General features: G+C 36.0%; 1 protein-coding gene and 1 long non-coding RNA gene across 3 annotated transcripts; one reads left to right on the forward strand and one right to left on the reverse strand.

Annotated features, from left to right (window-relative positions):
• Positions 1-1,174: 1,174 nt before the first annotated feature.
• On the reverse strand, positions 1,175-8,833 carry LOC139474765 (uncharacterized). 2 transcript variants are annotated; one of them, XM_071257887.1, is made up of 4 exons: positions 8,725-8,833; positions 2,308-2,364; positions 1,656-1,913; positions 1,175-1,450 (listed from the first exon to the last, which is right to left on the reverse strand). In XM_071257887.1, exons 1-3 carry the CDS (start codon positions 8,819-8,821, stop codon positions 1,708-1,710), a joined length of 360 nt encoding a protein of 119 aa, XP_071113988.1. In that variant the 5' UTR covers positions 8,822-8,833; the 3' UTR covers positions 1,175-1,450; positions 1,656-1,707. The 2 variants fall into 2 exon arrangements, 1 of the variants encoding a protein (XP_071113988.1); XR_011653992.1 differs by lacking the exons at positions 1,175-1,450; positions 8,725-8,833 and adding an exon at positions 8,378-8,612 and having other exon boundaries at positions 1,884-1,913.
• A 3,099-nt stretch (positions 8,834-11,932) lies between these two features.
• Positions 11,933-16,186, forward strand: LOC139475072 (uncharacterized). Its single transcript, XR_011654009.1, has 10 exons — positions 11,933-11,988; positions 12,314-12,352; positions 12,898-12,930; positions 13,175-13,216; positions 13,638-13,667; positions 13,776-13,814; positions 14,352-14,412; positions 15,308-15,410; positions 15,910-15,979; positions 16,130-16,186. It is a non-coding gene; the product is annotated as an uncharacterized lncRNA (long non-coding RNA).
• The last annotated feature ends 351 nt before the right edge of the window (positions 16,187-16,537 follow it).

Here is a 16,537-nt window from a genome sequence, read left to right on the forward strand (position 1 = left end):
GGTAAAGCATTCATATGCAGAACTCATACTAGCCGAAATATGAGTAAAAGGACTTTTGAACAGTGATAAAACTCCGATGTCCTTTTATAGAAACAAGCTGCCCTTAGCGTGCATAGCTCCAGGTTGTTTTAAGACACTGAAATTGAATTGGCTTCATGCTAATTTGGGGCGTTATGGTAGCCAAGTGGTTAAACGTTCGCTCTTCACGCTGAAGATTCCCGACATGGGTACAATGTGTGAAGCCCATTTCTGGAGTCCCCACCGTGATATTGCTGGCATATTGCTAAAAGCGGCGTAAAATCAAACTCCCTCACTCACTCATGTTAATTTGGGGTTTTATAGTGGCTTGTATAAATTAAGGCAGGGCGGGACAACTTAGGAATGGCCAGGAGTCCGAACTTGACCACACAGAAGGAAGCGAGCTACAAAAACATGTTTTATATCATTGGAAAGATCTCGAGGAGACGAATCCAAATAATGTGTGTCCCAGTGTGTACACATGTTTACAAGCTCAAAAATTGGCTCAGAAAATGCATTACTGCAGAAATTTCTGGCAGAATTTTTTTTTTCTGCAGAAATTTCTGGCAGTATTTTTTTTTTCTACAGAAATTTCTGGCAGAATTTTTTTTTTTCTACAGAAATTTCTGGCAGAATTTTTTTCTGCAGTAATATTTAGCAGGATTGTTTAAATTCAGGAGAAATAAGGTTCTATCATTGGATAGTTTAATCTGGAGATGCTTTAAATGACCTTTTTCTACAGAAATTTCCGGCAGAATTTTTTTTTCTTAGGGAAATATCTGGCAGAATTTTTTTCTGCAGTAATATCAAGCATCAATCTTTGGAGAGTTTAAATTGAATTCAGCAATTGAATATATTTATCTTGGTATTATATTTACCAAATTTATCAGGAAAAGTTGACGTCACTCGAATTAAACAATGGAACAATAATATTATGTTGGCCTCATACCTTTGTATACTAGACAGATGCAAATCCTTGAACCTTGAGCTTACCGTATAATTATCTAAATTATTATGAGAATTTCAGTGACCATCTTCAATGGCCTTTTTACGACTTTGAAGTGTACAACATTAAAGGTGAATGTGATTCTCAAAAATTAAATTTCATAATTATTCCATGGGGCCAACCAAATATATAATCCCCTGTTGAAATTCAAAGAAACAACCTACATGTGATATACTGTACTTTGAAAGTAGGGTTAACTTCAGACATGGAAAAAAAAAGAACACAACCAAGATTTTACGATATAACTGCATATATTGTTTCATAAATTTCATTGTGCACATCTCATCTAATATATATATATGCAATCCTCGGCAATATCTTAGCCACATAGCTTAGACAAAAAATATGTACATTTCAGCAATACTTGCTGCTCCTTCATTATTGTTCTGATACTGACGCTTGTCTTCGGTGCTTTGTCAGAGTGATCTGAAAGTAATAAAATAAATGTAAAGAATATGAGAACATAATTAAAATCACAGTGCATCTATACAATAAAAGCAAAAATAGTAACCTCATGAAGTTGGGTTGTTTCTCTGCCCACATTACACATATTCTAAGTAACGCTGACTAACCCTAATATTACACATCACAATACATATTTCAAAAGAAATGCAATATTTATTGAAATTACCTTTGATTGTTTTTGCAGTTTTTCATTGTTCTTCTCTATTGCCTCTTGAACTTTAGTTGGGAGGGTTGTCGCTTCCTTTGGGGCAGGCATGAAGGGCTTGAAGTCTGATAGCTTGGTGGTGGGTGTCCGGATGTCCCCAATCTTGAAGGAGGGCATCGCGGGTTGTTGCAGGCTTCTGTCTAAGTTCCCTTGCAAATACACTAAACAGTTGATCCAAATCTTCATGCATGTGCCCCACCATGAGAAAGAAAGTTTCACCTGAAAATAGTATTTACATCAGTATTAGCACTATGAAAACAAATCAAATTGTACAAAACTTGTTTATTTACAGAATACTGATTTGAGTATTGAGAATATTGAGAGAAAAATCAATCTTATGCATTTTTCAAGTTTCAACATAGTGTGCAGATTCTTTTATACTGGGGATGAGCAATTGGACATGAAATGCTTTTGTTTCAAAACAATTCTAATGTGGTTTAAAATAATTTACATAAATTATAAAAATATTAACCACTGCTGTGATTTCAGCATTTACTTTGAATTGTATAGTATAGCCTCAAGGAATAAATACACAATACATGATATTGTATGTGGAATCATATACCAATAATTTCATTGATAACTATCTTCATGATAGCACTAAAAGTGATACCTTGGATTGCAGCGTCCACTTTTGACTGGCCGACAAAATCTTGCAGCTTTACTGGTCCTGGAAATGTCAAATAAATATTTGAACAATACATAAATTGCAACTTTAATGTAATTGGATAGTCATACAAATATAACAATTGCCAATTTCCATTCTCAGAAATCCACAATGCCTCCAAAATTAGACAAGCCTACCAGACAAACATCGAATTTATTCAACAGGCCCGTACCAAGCATTTAGCTAAGACAAAGATAAATTTCTATCCTTCTAAACGTGTGTTACAAATATAATGTACAAACAAATGTCTTGACATACATGGCACGATCCCATTACAAAACAAATCCCATTACATCCTTTACTAATAATACTGGACAAACTACAATAACATAACCCATATATGTGCACTGTGGATACTAAGCTCCATTGGTTTCTAAATAAGAATCTACATAACTCCCTACCAAAAGGATATGTAGACAGTAATATATGTTTTGGTTTAGTTTTTTGTTTACAAAAATACTGTTGCTAGGATGCAGCAGTGAACTTATTGTTGTGTTTGTTTGCTTGTTTCTATAACAATATTCCAGCTATATGACAGCAGTCTGTAAATATTTGAGTTTGGACCAGTCCATCCAGGGACTGATATCTTGAGCATCAGGTTACGCAATTGGGATACGATGACACGCATCAACCTAGTCAGGGAGCCTGACCACCCGATCCCGTTAGTCGCCTCTTACAACAAGCATAGTTGCCTCTTATGGCAAGCATGGGTTGCTGAAGACCTTTTGTGATGCATGCCATATATATAGCTAATATTAGCAAATTCCATTCAGGAGTATACAATGAGCCACAGCGGGCAGCTAATTTTGGCTTATGGCACATGTAACTAGTACTTTGGGGGAACTTTTGTACTGAAAGTGTTGTTTCATTGGTTGCCATCAGTTACAGAGACACATGGACAAATTGACTTACTATGAAACTGGATGTAACATTTAATTAAATAACTTTGTGCAACATACTTCCTTATAATAATTATGGTTTCTTTTATTCACTGTGGCACATGAACACTCGCTCACCTGGAATGAGTGAGTGAGTTAGGTTAGATGCCGCTTTGAACAGTATTTCAGGTATATCACGGCGTGTCAACTTGATGTGGGAGGAAAGCCCAGTGTGATGTAGGTCTAAGACATTTACCACTGGTCAAACCCATGAGCATGTGTATGATGCTGAACCATGAACCAAACACCGAGGAGTAAGAAGTGAAAAACACCCTTGATATTGGAAGAATTATTATGTCATTATAATGTGAAAAGGAACAAGTCATTATTTTGAGCAATAACAGAGTTATGGGTGAATTTCCAATTCAAGAAATTGGGGTTGTCAATCAGGTAAAGTTTCATTGTCCAGTGGTCTCTGAGAAGATTACTTGTATTGTGCAAAGAATTGCATTTTGAGAGAGTGCAAATTAAGGGCATGTAATGGTCAAAATATAAAACATTACGAAAACAGAATCTGTGATGATCCCCATTACAATCTCTACATACTGGATTTCATTAGAGCACTAAAATTACAGCACATGTGTCACCTTTCAAATAAAAATGACTTTAGAAGTAATGGCCGTAAATAGCTTTATCAATATTGTTGTTATGGCATCAACACACTTGAAGTTTTGGAGAATATTTGTTCTAAATCTAAGACGGCTAAGTGGCAGTCAATTCCAATTCCATTTTTGATGAGTTGATTTCCCACAAATACTTGATGGAAATAACTTGATTCTGATTGGACAATCAGGTTATGAAATCACAATAATCCCCCTCTTATTAAAAAGGCTGTTTTGAAACGGAAACTAATATTTTATAAAGTAGTACTTTTTTACAGTCATTGTCTATAAGCATTTTAAAATATTTATATTTATAGGATACAACATGCAAAGTTTCACTACAATATTGAAAGGATGTGTGGCAATACATTTTGTGCAGAAAACCATAAAAATCTACAGAGAGAATGAATTTCAAGTTTTGAGGACAACAGAGGGCTTGACATTGGCACTTTTCATTTTCGAAATGTTACGTCATATCTTTTGTGTCACAGTGAGTGATATGTCATCCTAGTGGCTAGCTTAATTTTCTTTTGGGGTGCCCACTTCATGGTAGTTTTTGTGCTACATGCTTTCAATGCCTGACCTATGTGTAAACAAACTGTTTAAGCATATACAGCACCACTGTCGGTGATTTTGTTTGTTTGTTCACTTTCTTGTTTAACACTGCACTCCAACAATATTTCAGCTATATGACGGTGGTCTGTACAGAAGTCTGGACCAGACAATAAAGTGATTGACATCATGAACATCAATCTATGAATTGGGATATGTTGACAAGCATCAACCATGTCAATTAGCCTTACCACCCAATCCCGTTAGTCGCCTCTTACGACAAGCATAAACACAACATGTTTTTAATGTGGAGCACGGTTACCTGTAGATTTATCCATGCTTAATTTAAGATTTGAAACCTCATTCTCTGTTTTCGTTTCCAAGTTCAATTTAGTGCAGTTTACAGGTTACCAAGAGAAACATTGAAAACACAGTATTTTTATCTCCTGATATACTGAATAAAATTGGTAGCATATATATAGGTATTAATAGAGTTAGATAGAGTGACAGTAACATGGGAATGATATTAATTTCAAGTCTAAAGACACTAGTTAGTCTGAAAATGTCATGTAATACTGAAAATGTCATGTTTTAATGAAAACTTGATTTTTAAACATTTTGATGATGCCATACAAAAAACATTCACAAACAAACATCTCACAAAACTGTGATGCAATAAGATCAGTGTCATGTATTTTCAAAATGGTATTCTATCATTAAGTATTGTGACAATGTCGTGCGCACTTAACATAAACTGTATGTTTTGGGCCATATTGTCAGTGCCCCAGCTGTAGTGTTCGGAACTGGTTGAAATTCACAACAAGAATGATGAATAAATCATACAACATTTGTCAAGATTAATCAAATTCTCTCAGATACATGTAGCCTATAGATCCTATAATTGCATCAGTGTTACAGTCGCGCTCGCATGTTGCTGTATATAAAAAAATTAAACCTTTGAGATATTAAAACAGTATTATCTCACGTAATTATTCCAAGCTGATGTAATTATTCCAACTTTTTTATTTCCAAGTGTATATTTTTAAATGATATTGAAGTTTAAACAATTGACATAAGAATCGCAAGTGTGTGGTTTTTTGTTGTTGCTTGAATGGGCAGTTAAAATAATAATGTGTGTGTGTGAGTGAGTATGGTTTAACGCCGCTTTTAGCAATATTCCAGCAATATCACGGCAGGGGACACCAGAAATGGGCTTCACACATTGTACCCATGTCGGGAATCGAACCCGGGTCTTCAGCGTGACGAGTGAACGCTTTAACCACTAGGCTACCCGAGCGCCCCTAAAATAATAATGTAAAAAGTATCCAGTTGGTTATTAAATTACATTCATTTTCCCTAAACCTATATCAGCAGTTATTGCTTTTGTATGACATAAGTAGAAATAAGTTATAATGTGTATTTTTATATAAAACATGAATTACCAATAAAAACATCATATTTGGAAGGCAATCTGCCATTAATATAATGTAAGTATCTTTTAGGGATCAGCAAACAGGGCAGACAAACATTAAGGATGTGCAGGGGCAACTTAAGATTAAAGATTTCTTGAAATGTTAATGGTTATCCAAAAACTTAATAAAGCATCAATTAAACATCTCTTTTATAGCACTGCTTGTGAAAAAGAATTATTGTTGATTTGTCTCACGATTTCACTACTGAAATTTTTTTTCGTGAATATCAACTTTGTCTTTCATGCATTGTACACATGCTTCCATAAAAAAACATTTTGTATAATAGAATGTTATGTTAATCATTATCAGATTTAACTCAAGAGTTACAAATATCTATTTAGATATTTATCTAGTTTACATAACCCTAACAATGACTACTGAATTTCTTCCATTTAAAATTCTTGTTATCATAAAACTTTAAAATAGGCACGTCAAGATAAGTCGTATTCTACATCTGAAATCAATGTTAGTGACGACACTTTAATAGACTTTTTAAAGCATTTTACACTGATGGACAGTCATGAACATGATTTTTTGTCCGCTTTCCTAAACTTACATTTAACCTAGCTGACAAACCCCTTGTGAAATAATAATATGAATACACTGAATGGTATGAATGACCTGACAAACATCAGACTATGTCTATTCATTGTCTTTTTCTTATGCATACTACTTTAGTATGCCAAACTCTTAAAACATGTAAACACAATATATCATATTAAAGTTAACAAGTAATGTAAAGTATGTTTTGAACTTGTGGCTAGTTCACTTACTTAATAATATTTGTATCAAAATGGATATTAAATTGAACTAAAACAGTAAAGACAAATAAACAGGCAGAGATAAAACATAACAGCAAAATGTGAGCATTCATAAAAACAAACAGATGTGTGGATTTGAATCTCTCATAGTGCATGATCCCATCTGTATTACAACCACAATTTATGCCACGCAATTCTGTTATCGATGTGCTTTGTAATGACGATTTCGCGATTTTAAGAACGAATGATTCTGTCAAAGTACCTTAATCCTTATCCACATTCTGACTGGTGATCAATGATTCTTGTCAATGTTTTTGATAACCTTGTTACCTCAGGGAGCAAAAACATGTTATTATTTTCACAAGATTATTCCTGTTTCACAAAATTTTGGTTGAAAAACTATGTACCAAGGATGATGATTTGTGAGATTTGAGAATAGATGCCTTGAACATGAATAAATCCTAAGTTATGTTTTAAGACACTTTGTCCCCAAAAGAGTTACCAGGTACATATGATCTGACACTCCCAACCTTTCGTAAGCACAACATTCAACTTTTGGCTTTTGCATAGAGAATGGAGTCTATTCATATACGTATGTGAAGGTTTTGCCTTATTGTATCAACAAGTTATTTCAATGAAAATTAATAATGTTTAACTTGTTTGTAAATTGATGAGAAATAAGTTAGGTTTATTATGCAGATAGCAAATGTGTGCTTGGTAGTAATAATGAAACAATAGTTAAAAAAAATACATTCATTGATACTGTGTATGTGCAATAGCACTAATTACTTTCAGCATGTGATACTGTGTTATCATACACGACCATATCAGACAACCCATTCACCTGTAATCAGACAACCCATTCACCTGTAATCAGACGTGACACACCTGCTTGTGAGGGCCCCTTCACGTTCTTATTACATAGGAATTAGCAATCAATGCTGTCAACCTATTTGTATGTTATGATTACTGCTCCTGTGATAATATGACATATCGTTTTATAATAAAAATGTATGATGCATGTTTGGGTAACCTAAAATATACAGTTGTGACTCATCACTAACATAGCCCCACACGCACCAGAAAACATTGGATCAACGATAAAGTTGTGAGTCTTGAATGAGTGAGTTTGGTTTAACACCGCTTTTAACAGTATTCCAGTTATATCGTGTCGTGTCAGCTTAATGTGGGAGGAAAGCCACGAGCACAGATATGGTGCTGACAACCTAGAAACATTGGACGAACCGGGATTCCAACCATAGGTTTCTGGCGTGCCCAAGGGACACAACTTTGCACGGTGAATTGCAATGCCTTAGACTACTGGTAGTGACTGTATATAATTAGTATCAGGTCTTATCCATAATACTCCTTGTCAAACCCTTACGTTTATTGAATTTTGTTTTCATGCTAAATTCGGTTCCATTTTGAAGGTCACTTTTACATGTATCCAGTTGGAAACAGCAATTATTAATATAGATCTTGCATTATTCCAGGGCTTTTAGAAATTCGATATCGACATGTCCTATAAAAAACAAAGAAAGGATTCTATCACTAGGATCACTCGACAGTGTGTCTCGTAAACTTGCCTAGCCCCACGCCTACTGTGTAAGCACCACAGAGTAGCCCGAGCGACCCACCAACTCACACCCTAATTAAGTCATGGCCTTGCCGGCAACGAGGGCAACACTTACCTGGTATACTACGTACGTAACACCAATATAATGTCACGTGAAGCCATATATAGGCTACACAATCCGCGTACTTTCACAGAGCCCTGGCTCTTCGGCTCTTCCTTTCCTAGCTCATGTTGAAATTTTGATAAAAATCATGCATCGTGCTTAGATTCCGAAACGAAATTTAAATTGGCAACACCACCGGTGATGGTAAAAACACCCAGCGAAACGCAAGACCGATGGAGTACCTCACCCCTACATTCGCCTGACATGTTTATTTTCGCGTTCGTAGCTCAACTCTATCTAATATTGCTGATGCAATAAATGAACTATATTTAACCATATTGCACATAAACATTACTTACCAATTTCAGTGCTTTTCTTTTTGGGCAGATTTCTTGAAGAAAGGTGTCTGTCTTGACTGTTGATGAGGTTTGTAATATCTGTAATGGGTAGCAACATGTTCGATGAATATGTTCATAAAGAAACCATGATACAAACAGAAGGCCAACGTTATTCAAGATATATACAGTGTTTGGTTTACAAAAATAGAATAAAATGCTTCTTACCCATGATAACGTTGTTGAAGCAGAGCTGATGAACCCTGCTTAGGCATCCAGAGCTTCTCACTGCGACCAGAACTTGGGTTTTCGATGTGATTTACCTACTTGTCGAATAGTTATCGTTTGACCGCCTGACTGAACGTTCTCGAAGATTTAACCATATTTAACGTACTTACTTACTTACTTACTTACTTACTTTGGAGATTTAACGTGCGCTTTTCGACTGATGCGTATTTCGCACACGGTAGGGTTAAATCTTTATACACCATTTTTATGGTCGGGCGTCCACGGCTGATTGGTTTTGCAAATCAAACACAAGGGTGTATATCACGCCCCCTTGAGTGTTCACTGGGTGGTCACGTAGTCTGTTGTAAGGTTTGGCACCAGCATCTCAGGTTACAATTTGATATTAATTCAAGTAATCCACTGATAATGTACATAGGTAGTTATCCTAATTACATTTAGTTTTGTCCGACAAGGAGCGAGTTTACTCTTTTTTTAGACATAGACTTTGTAACAGGCTCTTCCCCTGGAAAAACATATATTGTAAATAAATATTTTGCCGTTTCCATCAACCTTAACACGTGATGTTCTATAACTGTTGTCTTGTACACTATCCATAGTGTAAGTCAGCTCGAGGAATTTTCATATAGTATTATCATTAATCAACATATCCTATGCAACAGTTATGTTGCTATCCGGACAAAACTATTTCAACATTCTATATTGTATCGCAAATGTAAACGAATAGTTTTTATTATAAATACAAACCTACATGTTAAGCGGTAATACCAATCACGCATTAAATAACATATATGAACAACTGTCGGATTATAAAGTCTCACGTCGGTTCCTCCGTGCAACTTCATGCCTGACTTACATTCATATTGTTCTTTCAACACACTTACGCTTCTCCAAATTTAGAAAGAAGCTGTGTACACAGTGTTCTTGCGAGTTACATTTACGCGTCCGGTTTGGCGGCAACTTCAAAGAGTGGACAAATGGTTGCTCCTTCAGGTAGCTATAATTACCCTCTCTATAATGCAATATCGTATTATCCATTTGTAATGAATGGTAGTAACACTTGATTGGATTGGATTCAGTTAAATCTACATTTCTCAGGGTCTCTAACATCGAGATTTGAAATATCTTTCATGTAAATACCTTCTTTGTCTTGTGACTTGTATATATTCGTGTATATTCAGAATAGTACCTTCGCATTCCTGAAAAGTCTTTGCACAATGGCACAAGCAACGTGGTCTCTTTCTGTGAAAAATAGCACTCTTTATTTCAGCCACAGCAAAGATCCCGAACCACGCGCAGTCAGCAATGTTACGTCTGGTTACCGTCTTGCAGTTACGATACAGGTAAGTCGTCAAAATATTTATTGTTTTATTTCTGGATACGCCGACCCTAGAACGTGGAAATATACAATTTAAATGTGTGGCTTTGCTGACATGCGAAACGCGTTTTGTAAGAGTCTAAGTGTAGCGTATTTATTTCTACCAATTTTGATAAAAGATACGCAAACAAACTAATCTGAAAAGAAGATAGATCCATCTCCTGTGGTTTTATTATGTCTTGTATACTGTCTACGTGTTGTTGCTGTATGGCGACACTTGTTGTGTTTGTGTAGCTGTATGAATTTGCCTGTGGTGATCGGTGAAAGTGTAAACACGGTTACCAATCCATGCAGTATTTTGATAATTTACATGCGAGCTACTCTGTTATTTATAACGTTCGAATTATTTCGATAAAAATAACTATTAAGACCTGATGTTTATGAATATAACAAATTTGTATTAATGTTTTCCTAAAATCAACACATTTCCATCAAAGCTGGCGCTGGGGGGGGGGGCGATTTGGAATACCCACGCGATGCATATTGTACGTGCTGTGCCGCCAGACTTCCTGCCAACAAGGCAATTAAATTTTCTCGGGTATTGTCACTTCATACGGTGATACATTGTCTCGCGCGCGTGGTCGAAGGGTATTGTTTATCAGCGCCACCTTTATCATGCCATGTGATCGTTTTGTTAATTACACTGTATGTTACGGTTTCGCCGATCCTCAACTTTCAAAGCCTCCAATAAAATTTATGTGATCATTATCTTATCCTTATTCCGACTTGTCCCCCCCCCCCCCCCCCCCCCCCATGCACACACACACACACACACTCCAAAAGCAAATTCACCGAGGCTTAACCAATACCAATTAACAGTTGTCAGTTAAACAGTTCGCATCTAGTATGTTATTGTATATATTGCAAACCGTGAGCGTGCTACTATGGGGAGGGGGGAGGGTTTAGGGAGGGTGTTGGTTCTTCACCTGGTCACTCATCAATCAGACTGTATACGGTATACTTCAATAATGATAAAATATCATTAGTCCCTGGGGTGGCCGAGTTACTTTTCTTTTCGTTTGTCGATTCATATTTTGGAAAATCAAAGGGGAACCACTCCAGCTTATGCAGCACACACATTTGGGAAGGTGGCTTCAATCATTAATAATAATATTTCTTATCATGGCTTCACACTCGTTCCGAACTTTTTTAAGATCGGACACCAGGTTATGCTGTCGGAAATTCAAGACATTTCTTTATTTTCTTGAGTAGAGACAGGCCTATCGGAAATTCGAAATTGAACAGCAACGCCAAATATACATTCCGGCGCAGTGATCAGCTGGTGTCAGTGGTGAGGAGCAGCCTAGTCCTGTACCAGGCTGGCCGCATGGCGCTCTGGGTGGTTTGTGCATTATGTATGTCATGACAAGTTCAGTCCCTCGTGTTATTTAATGCCACACTTGGCAATATTCAAGCCATTTGAAGACAGCCTGGTCCGGTGATTGTTGTTATGAGCAACAATCCATGCCACCATGCCATGACACTGTCAACATAGGTGGACCAATTCTAACCTGCAATTCCCCAGTTCAGTAGCATAAGAGCCCTATCTTCTCCTACAAAATAAGAGATATATGATAAGGACCTCTGTATTTGTTGCATTGTCTTGTTTACAGGTTTATGCATTCAATGATGATGACCAGGACCTACAAGTGACCCTAGTTCAGGTGAGTTACAACAATTCATACTCAATGAAAATGAACCATGTCACCTCATATGAGCTAATACTTTTACTTTATGTTTGGGGCTTATCAGGGACAATTACTTAATTATTTCATCTTGGTCATGAGGCCATTAGCGGTGACATGATGACAACAGCAACCTACATGACATGTACAGGCTCCTAATATTGGATGAGCAATGAAGCCCAGTTGCTGATTCTTTGAGTGGATAGTCTGAACTAGGCATTTTATTTATCCTCAGAAAAAATGTCATTTATATAAAATGTACATTTTTCAACCGAATTAGTTTGACGTTGACATTATGTTGCAGGGGTTACTCCATGAGGAATCAGCACAGGAACGTCATGAGGTTAGTAAAGCAGAAACAGAAACCCAGATAGCCCACCTGTACCTGTAAAGTTTGCATACTATTGTAACCGAGGTGGCCTATTCATCTATGGCGCCGCAATTCGCTGTACAGAGTTGCATCCCCTGGGAACACCAGAAACCTATGATAGTGGGTTCGACTCCAGGTTTGCCCCGGTTCTAGGTTTGTCAGCACCATACCAGTGCTCGTGGGTTTCACCGAAGTGGTAAACGTCTGAGACCTGCATCACTTCGGTGTTTCCTCCCACATTAAGCTGACACGCTGCAATATACATGTAACTGTAATACTGTTAAAAGCGGTGTTAAACTCACTAACTTCTTTATGACCGTATACTTAATCTTGCCATAGACTTAAAATGCCAGAAGTTTATAAAGCTATTTTGACCCAATATTCAGCAGTTTTCTTTTTGCATGTATCTGCATATACTTAATGTGAAGTGAAGTGTGTTAATTGTTTGAGAAGTTCAACTGACTAGTGAGTAACATATTATGGAACCATACACCCATATGATATGTTTCTTTTATTAGAATCTACCCATCATGGAATGCCAGGATCTTCCAGTAAGTACTTTGTCAGATTTGATACTACTTTGACCTCATTTTACAGTGCATATTAAACATTGTGTGTACACATGGTTTGTTATTCTTAATTATACTAAAATATTACTACATGTATGTAACTGAAAGTTATTATGATCCACATGATCAAATAAGCTATTTTGAATACCTATGATAAGAGAAGTATGAAATTTATGTAACTTTATGTACCTACTAGGGTATCTTTTCGAAAAACTACTATTTTCAGGTGATACATTACAAAGGAAGAGCACCACAAAAGAGTTGAAAGGTAATTAAACTTTAATCATTTCATGAACAACATACCGGTATATTAAATAAATTACTATATTAGCTTGAAAAGTAATGTTATTGCTGTGATGGTAAGGCTCAGTGACTGCATGTCTTGAATATGAATACAATGTTGTTTTTGGTAATAGTTAATTTTTTAACACAAATAAATGCTCTCACTGCAATGTTCCTCAATCTATCTGTCAGTTATAAAACTTCCGTTTGTCATCTTCTCTGAACTAAGTGCCAGGTCATAGAAAAGGAATATCAATGTCAAATACATGTCAGGCAGACTGATCAAGCACCTGATTGTTTGTTTTGGTGTAGACTACATTTTAAGTACCAATTCTATAAAAAGGACCCATTTTAGGATCTTTTTATGACCTTTTATGCTTCTAATTAATCTGACCTATTATTTTCAGGCATCTAAGATTGTGCAAACTGAGAAAATGGTAAGTTAATATATATGTAACTGATTTATAGTTAATTGACTAAACCCTAATATGTTAAAAATGGTAGATAGTTCCTGATATATGTAAACCAACTGTTTGATCTTTCAGGTTGAGACATACTTGCAAAGAAGGCGGCACAATAAAAAGGTGAGCAGATTGTAGAAATAATGGGCAGTAACTGACACGTTCATATGCTAGTGTATATATGTATGTGGATTTTCATGGGCCATGGACACTGTTGCTGTGCATGCCTATAACTGAAATTGATGACTCACCCTGATTATGATCCTTGGCAACATTACTATCCACATGGGTTTCATTCAGATCAGAGCTAATGATTCACTGTCTTATCCAAATGATAATCACCACATTTCCTATAGCAAGATCAGTATTGTGAAAAACTGGAAATTAACACAGGCAATGGTACAGGCACTGTGTTAATACAATGTGGATTGTATTTGTGTATTTTTCTTCCCTTATATTTGGCTTATTTGTCATACAGCATCTGGTATAAGATATGAATTATCAGTATCCAGTTCAAACAATCTGATATGCCTTTGCTTTAAATTGTTAAAATATAAATTGAAAACTTCAAAATAGAATATACAGAAATGACTGAATCCTCTTTGTCCACTTAGTACCATGCTTTAATATAAACACATATAACACTGATTTTGTCCATAGATGTCCCCCTGCAAATTCAATGTTGGCATGATTGTGGAGGCATTGAGGAGGATGGCTTTTGGTATGTAATTACTGTTTGCATTGTTGAAGGAAATTTCATATATTGAATTGTTTTCATCACGTTTCACACAAGTATTTTTTTATGATTATGTTCAGATTGCAACGATTTGCTAAGATACTGATGGATCATGATCTTCCTTATGTATCAATATTTATTATTTCATATCAATTAATTGCTTTAACTCTCCTGACTGAAAATCAATTGTCTGTCCCCCTTTTTCATACTAGGCATTTCATCTGAACTTTTTAGCTCTTTGAAACAGAAACTTTGCTTGAAGGATCACACTTTTTGTGACTCTTGAAATTGCTCACATAAATGCATTGCGGCAGTAGTGAAAATGACATTTGTGTTCATTACGGAACCATTTCTGGAGTTTATGCTGAATAACATATGTCCTTTCTGTCTGATGATTCCCATCTGTTACCCAGCTACAACCTATGCCAAGTAACTCCAGTTTTCATCTCTTTCGAAACCTCTGGGTTTTAAGCTGACATTTTATGTGATGACATGCAGATTAACACATGTTAGTAGCATCTGAGTAGTATGATTCTTATAATTTGATGTTCTTTTTGAAGTCCAGTTCATGCTTATAGTTACTGAAAAGAACTTGTTATTGTATTATCGAAATTAGGGAGACATGTGATAGCAGTTAAATGTTTTCTGACAGGAAGTGCATAGTGGTTTGAGTTGGTTGGTTTGACTTATTGTTTTTAAAAGAACTTCTATACACTTTGTATTCCAGTAGTGTTGTGTTTTCCATCTGCTAATAATAGATTCTGGGAAAATGTCAGTGGGGCAAAAGTTATTTACAGAACAGTGAAAATGGAAATTCATGTTATCCTTCATTTTCTGCCTCAATCATGATTTATTTTTTATCTTTATAAAACAAATACAGGTATAAAGCCAAAATATTATCGGTCCAAAAGGAGAAAGTGAACCTACATTGGACTGGCTACAACTTAGACGAGTGGCTATCAACAAACAAGATTAGGTTAGAGGTAAGCAGAATACAAAGATAGAGCATAAACATAATCAGTTATAAAAGTTTTCACACAGATTACAACATGATTAATGATTTTCATACCATCAATAATTTCTTACATTGTCAATCCCTGGCCTCGTCATACCAAAAGACGTCAAAAGATGGTACTTGTTGTTACCCTGTCTCGCGCTCTGCATTAGGGAGCTAAAACAGGGACTGGTCAGCTTGGAGTCATGTACTGTGTACTGAGTAGGGTATTCATGTTAAACTGCGGAATGGTATTTTAGTGGGCTAGAATCAGTCCGGACTAGTACAAGCAGCCACACACACACACACACACACACACACACACGTGTGCATGCACGCCGCCATATATGTGCACTAATCTTGGACACGACGTTAAACCCAATTTCAACTCACCTCACCTCTCTTACATTGTTCATGTGGCTAAGGCATGTGGAATGTGTTTATTACTGAAATGAAAAGCATTTTAATGTTTTTTCATATCTTTTCAGAATATGTGCACATAGGTTTCAATGACCAGACGAAAAAAAGAATTCATTTCAAGTATGTTGAGAAGAAAACGTAAGTAAAGTAGACTATTTACATTCATTATACGTCTTATGCCGTAGGCTCTATTGTAAACTCTAAGCTGCATATAGGCTGCAATTTATCTGATGCTATATTAGACAATATGGATCCACTCATCTATACAGCTATTTTCTTCTGTGATAGGACCCATCGCTGGAAACATCGCCTCACCCATGAGACATAGTGCAAAGTCGCCCAAGGACATGTCTTGTAATATAGCATGTGAATAAATATGTTTTTGAAAGATCTCACGAAATTAGTTTTATTTTTTGTGGTTGTAATCATGTGAACTAAAACTTTTTTGGGGGGAAAAAGGTCATTTAAAGCAACTCCAGATTAAACTATCCAATGATTGAACCTTATTTCTCCTGAATTTAAACAATCCTGCTAAATATTACTGCAGAAAAAAATTCTGCCAGAAATTTCTGTAGAAAAAAAAAAATTCTGCCAGAAATTTCTGTAGAAAAAAAAAATACTGCCAGAAATTTCTGCAGAAAAAAAAAATTCTGCCAGAAATTTCTGCAGTAATGCATTTTCTGAGCCAATTTTTGA

The sequence above is a fragment of the Haliotis cracherodii genome, unplaced genomic scaffold (assembly GCF_022045235.1).
Source record: "Haliotis cracherodii isolate W230 unplaced genomic scaffold, xgHalCrac1.p SCAF_3, whole genome shotgun sequence".
Taxonomy (NCBI): domain Eukaryota; kingdom Metazoa; phylum Mollusca; class Gastropoda; order Lepetellida; family Haliotidae; genus Haliotis; species Haliotis cracherodii.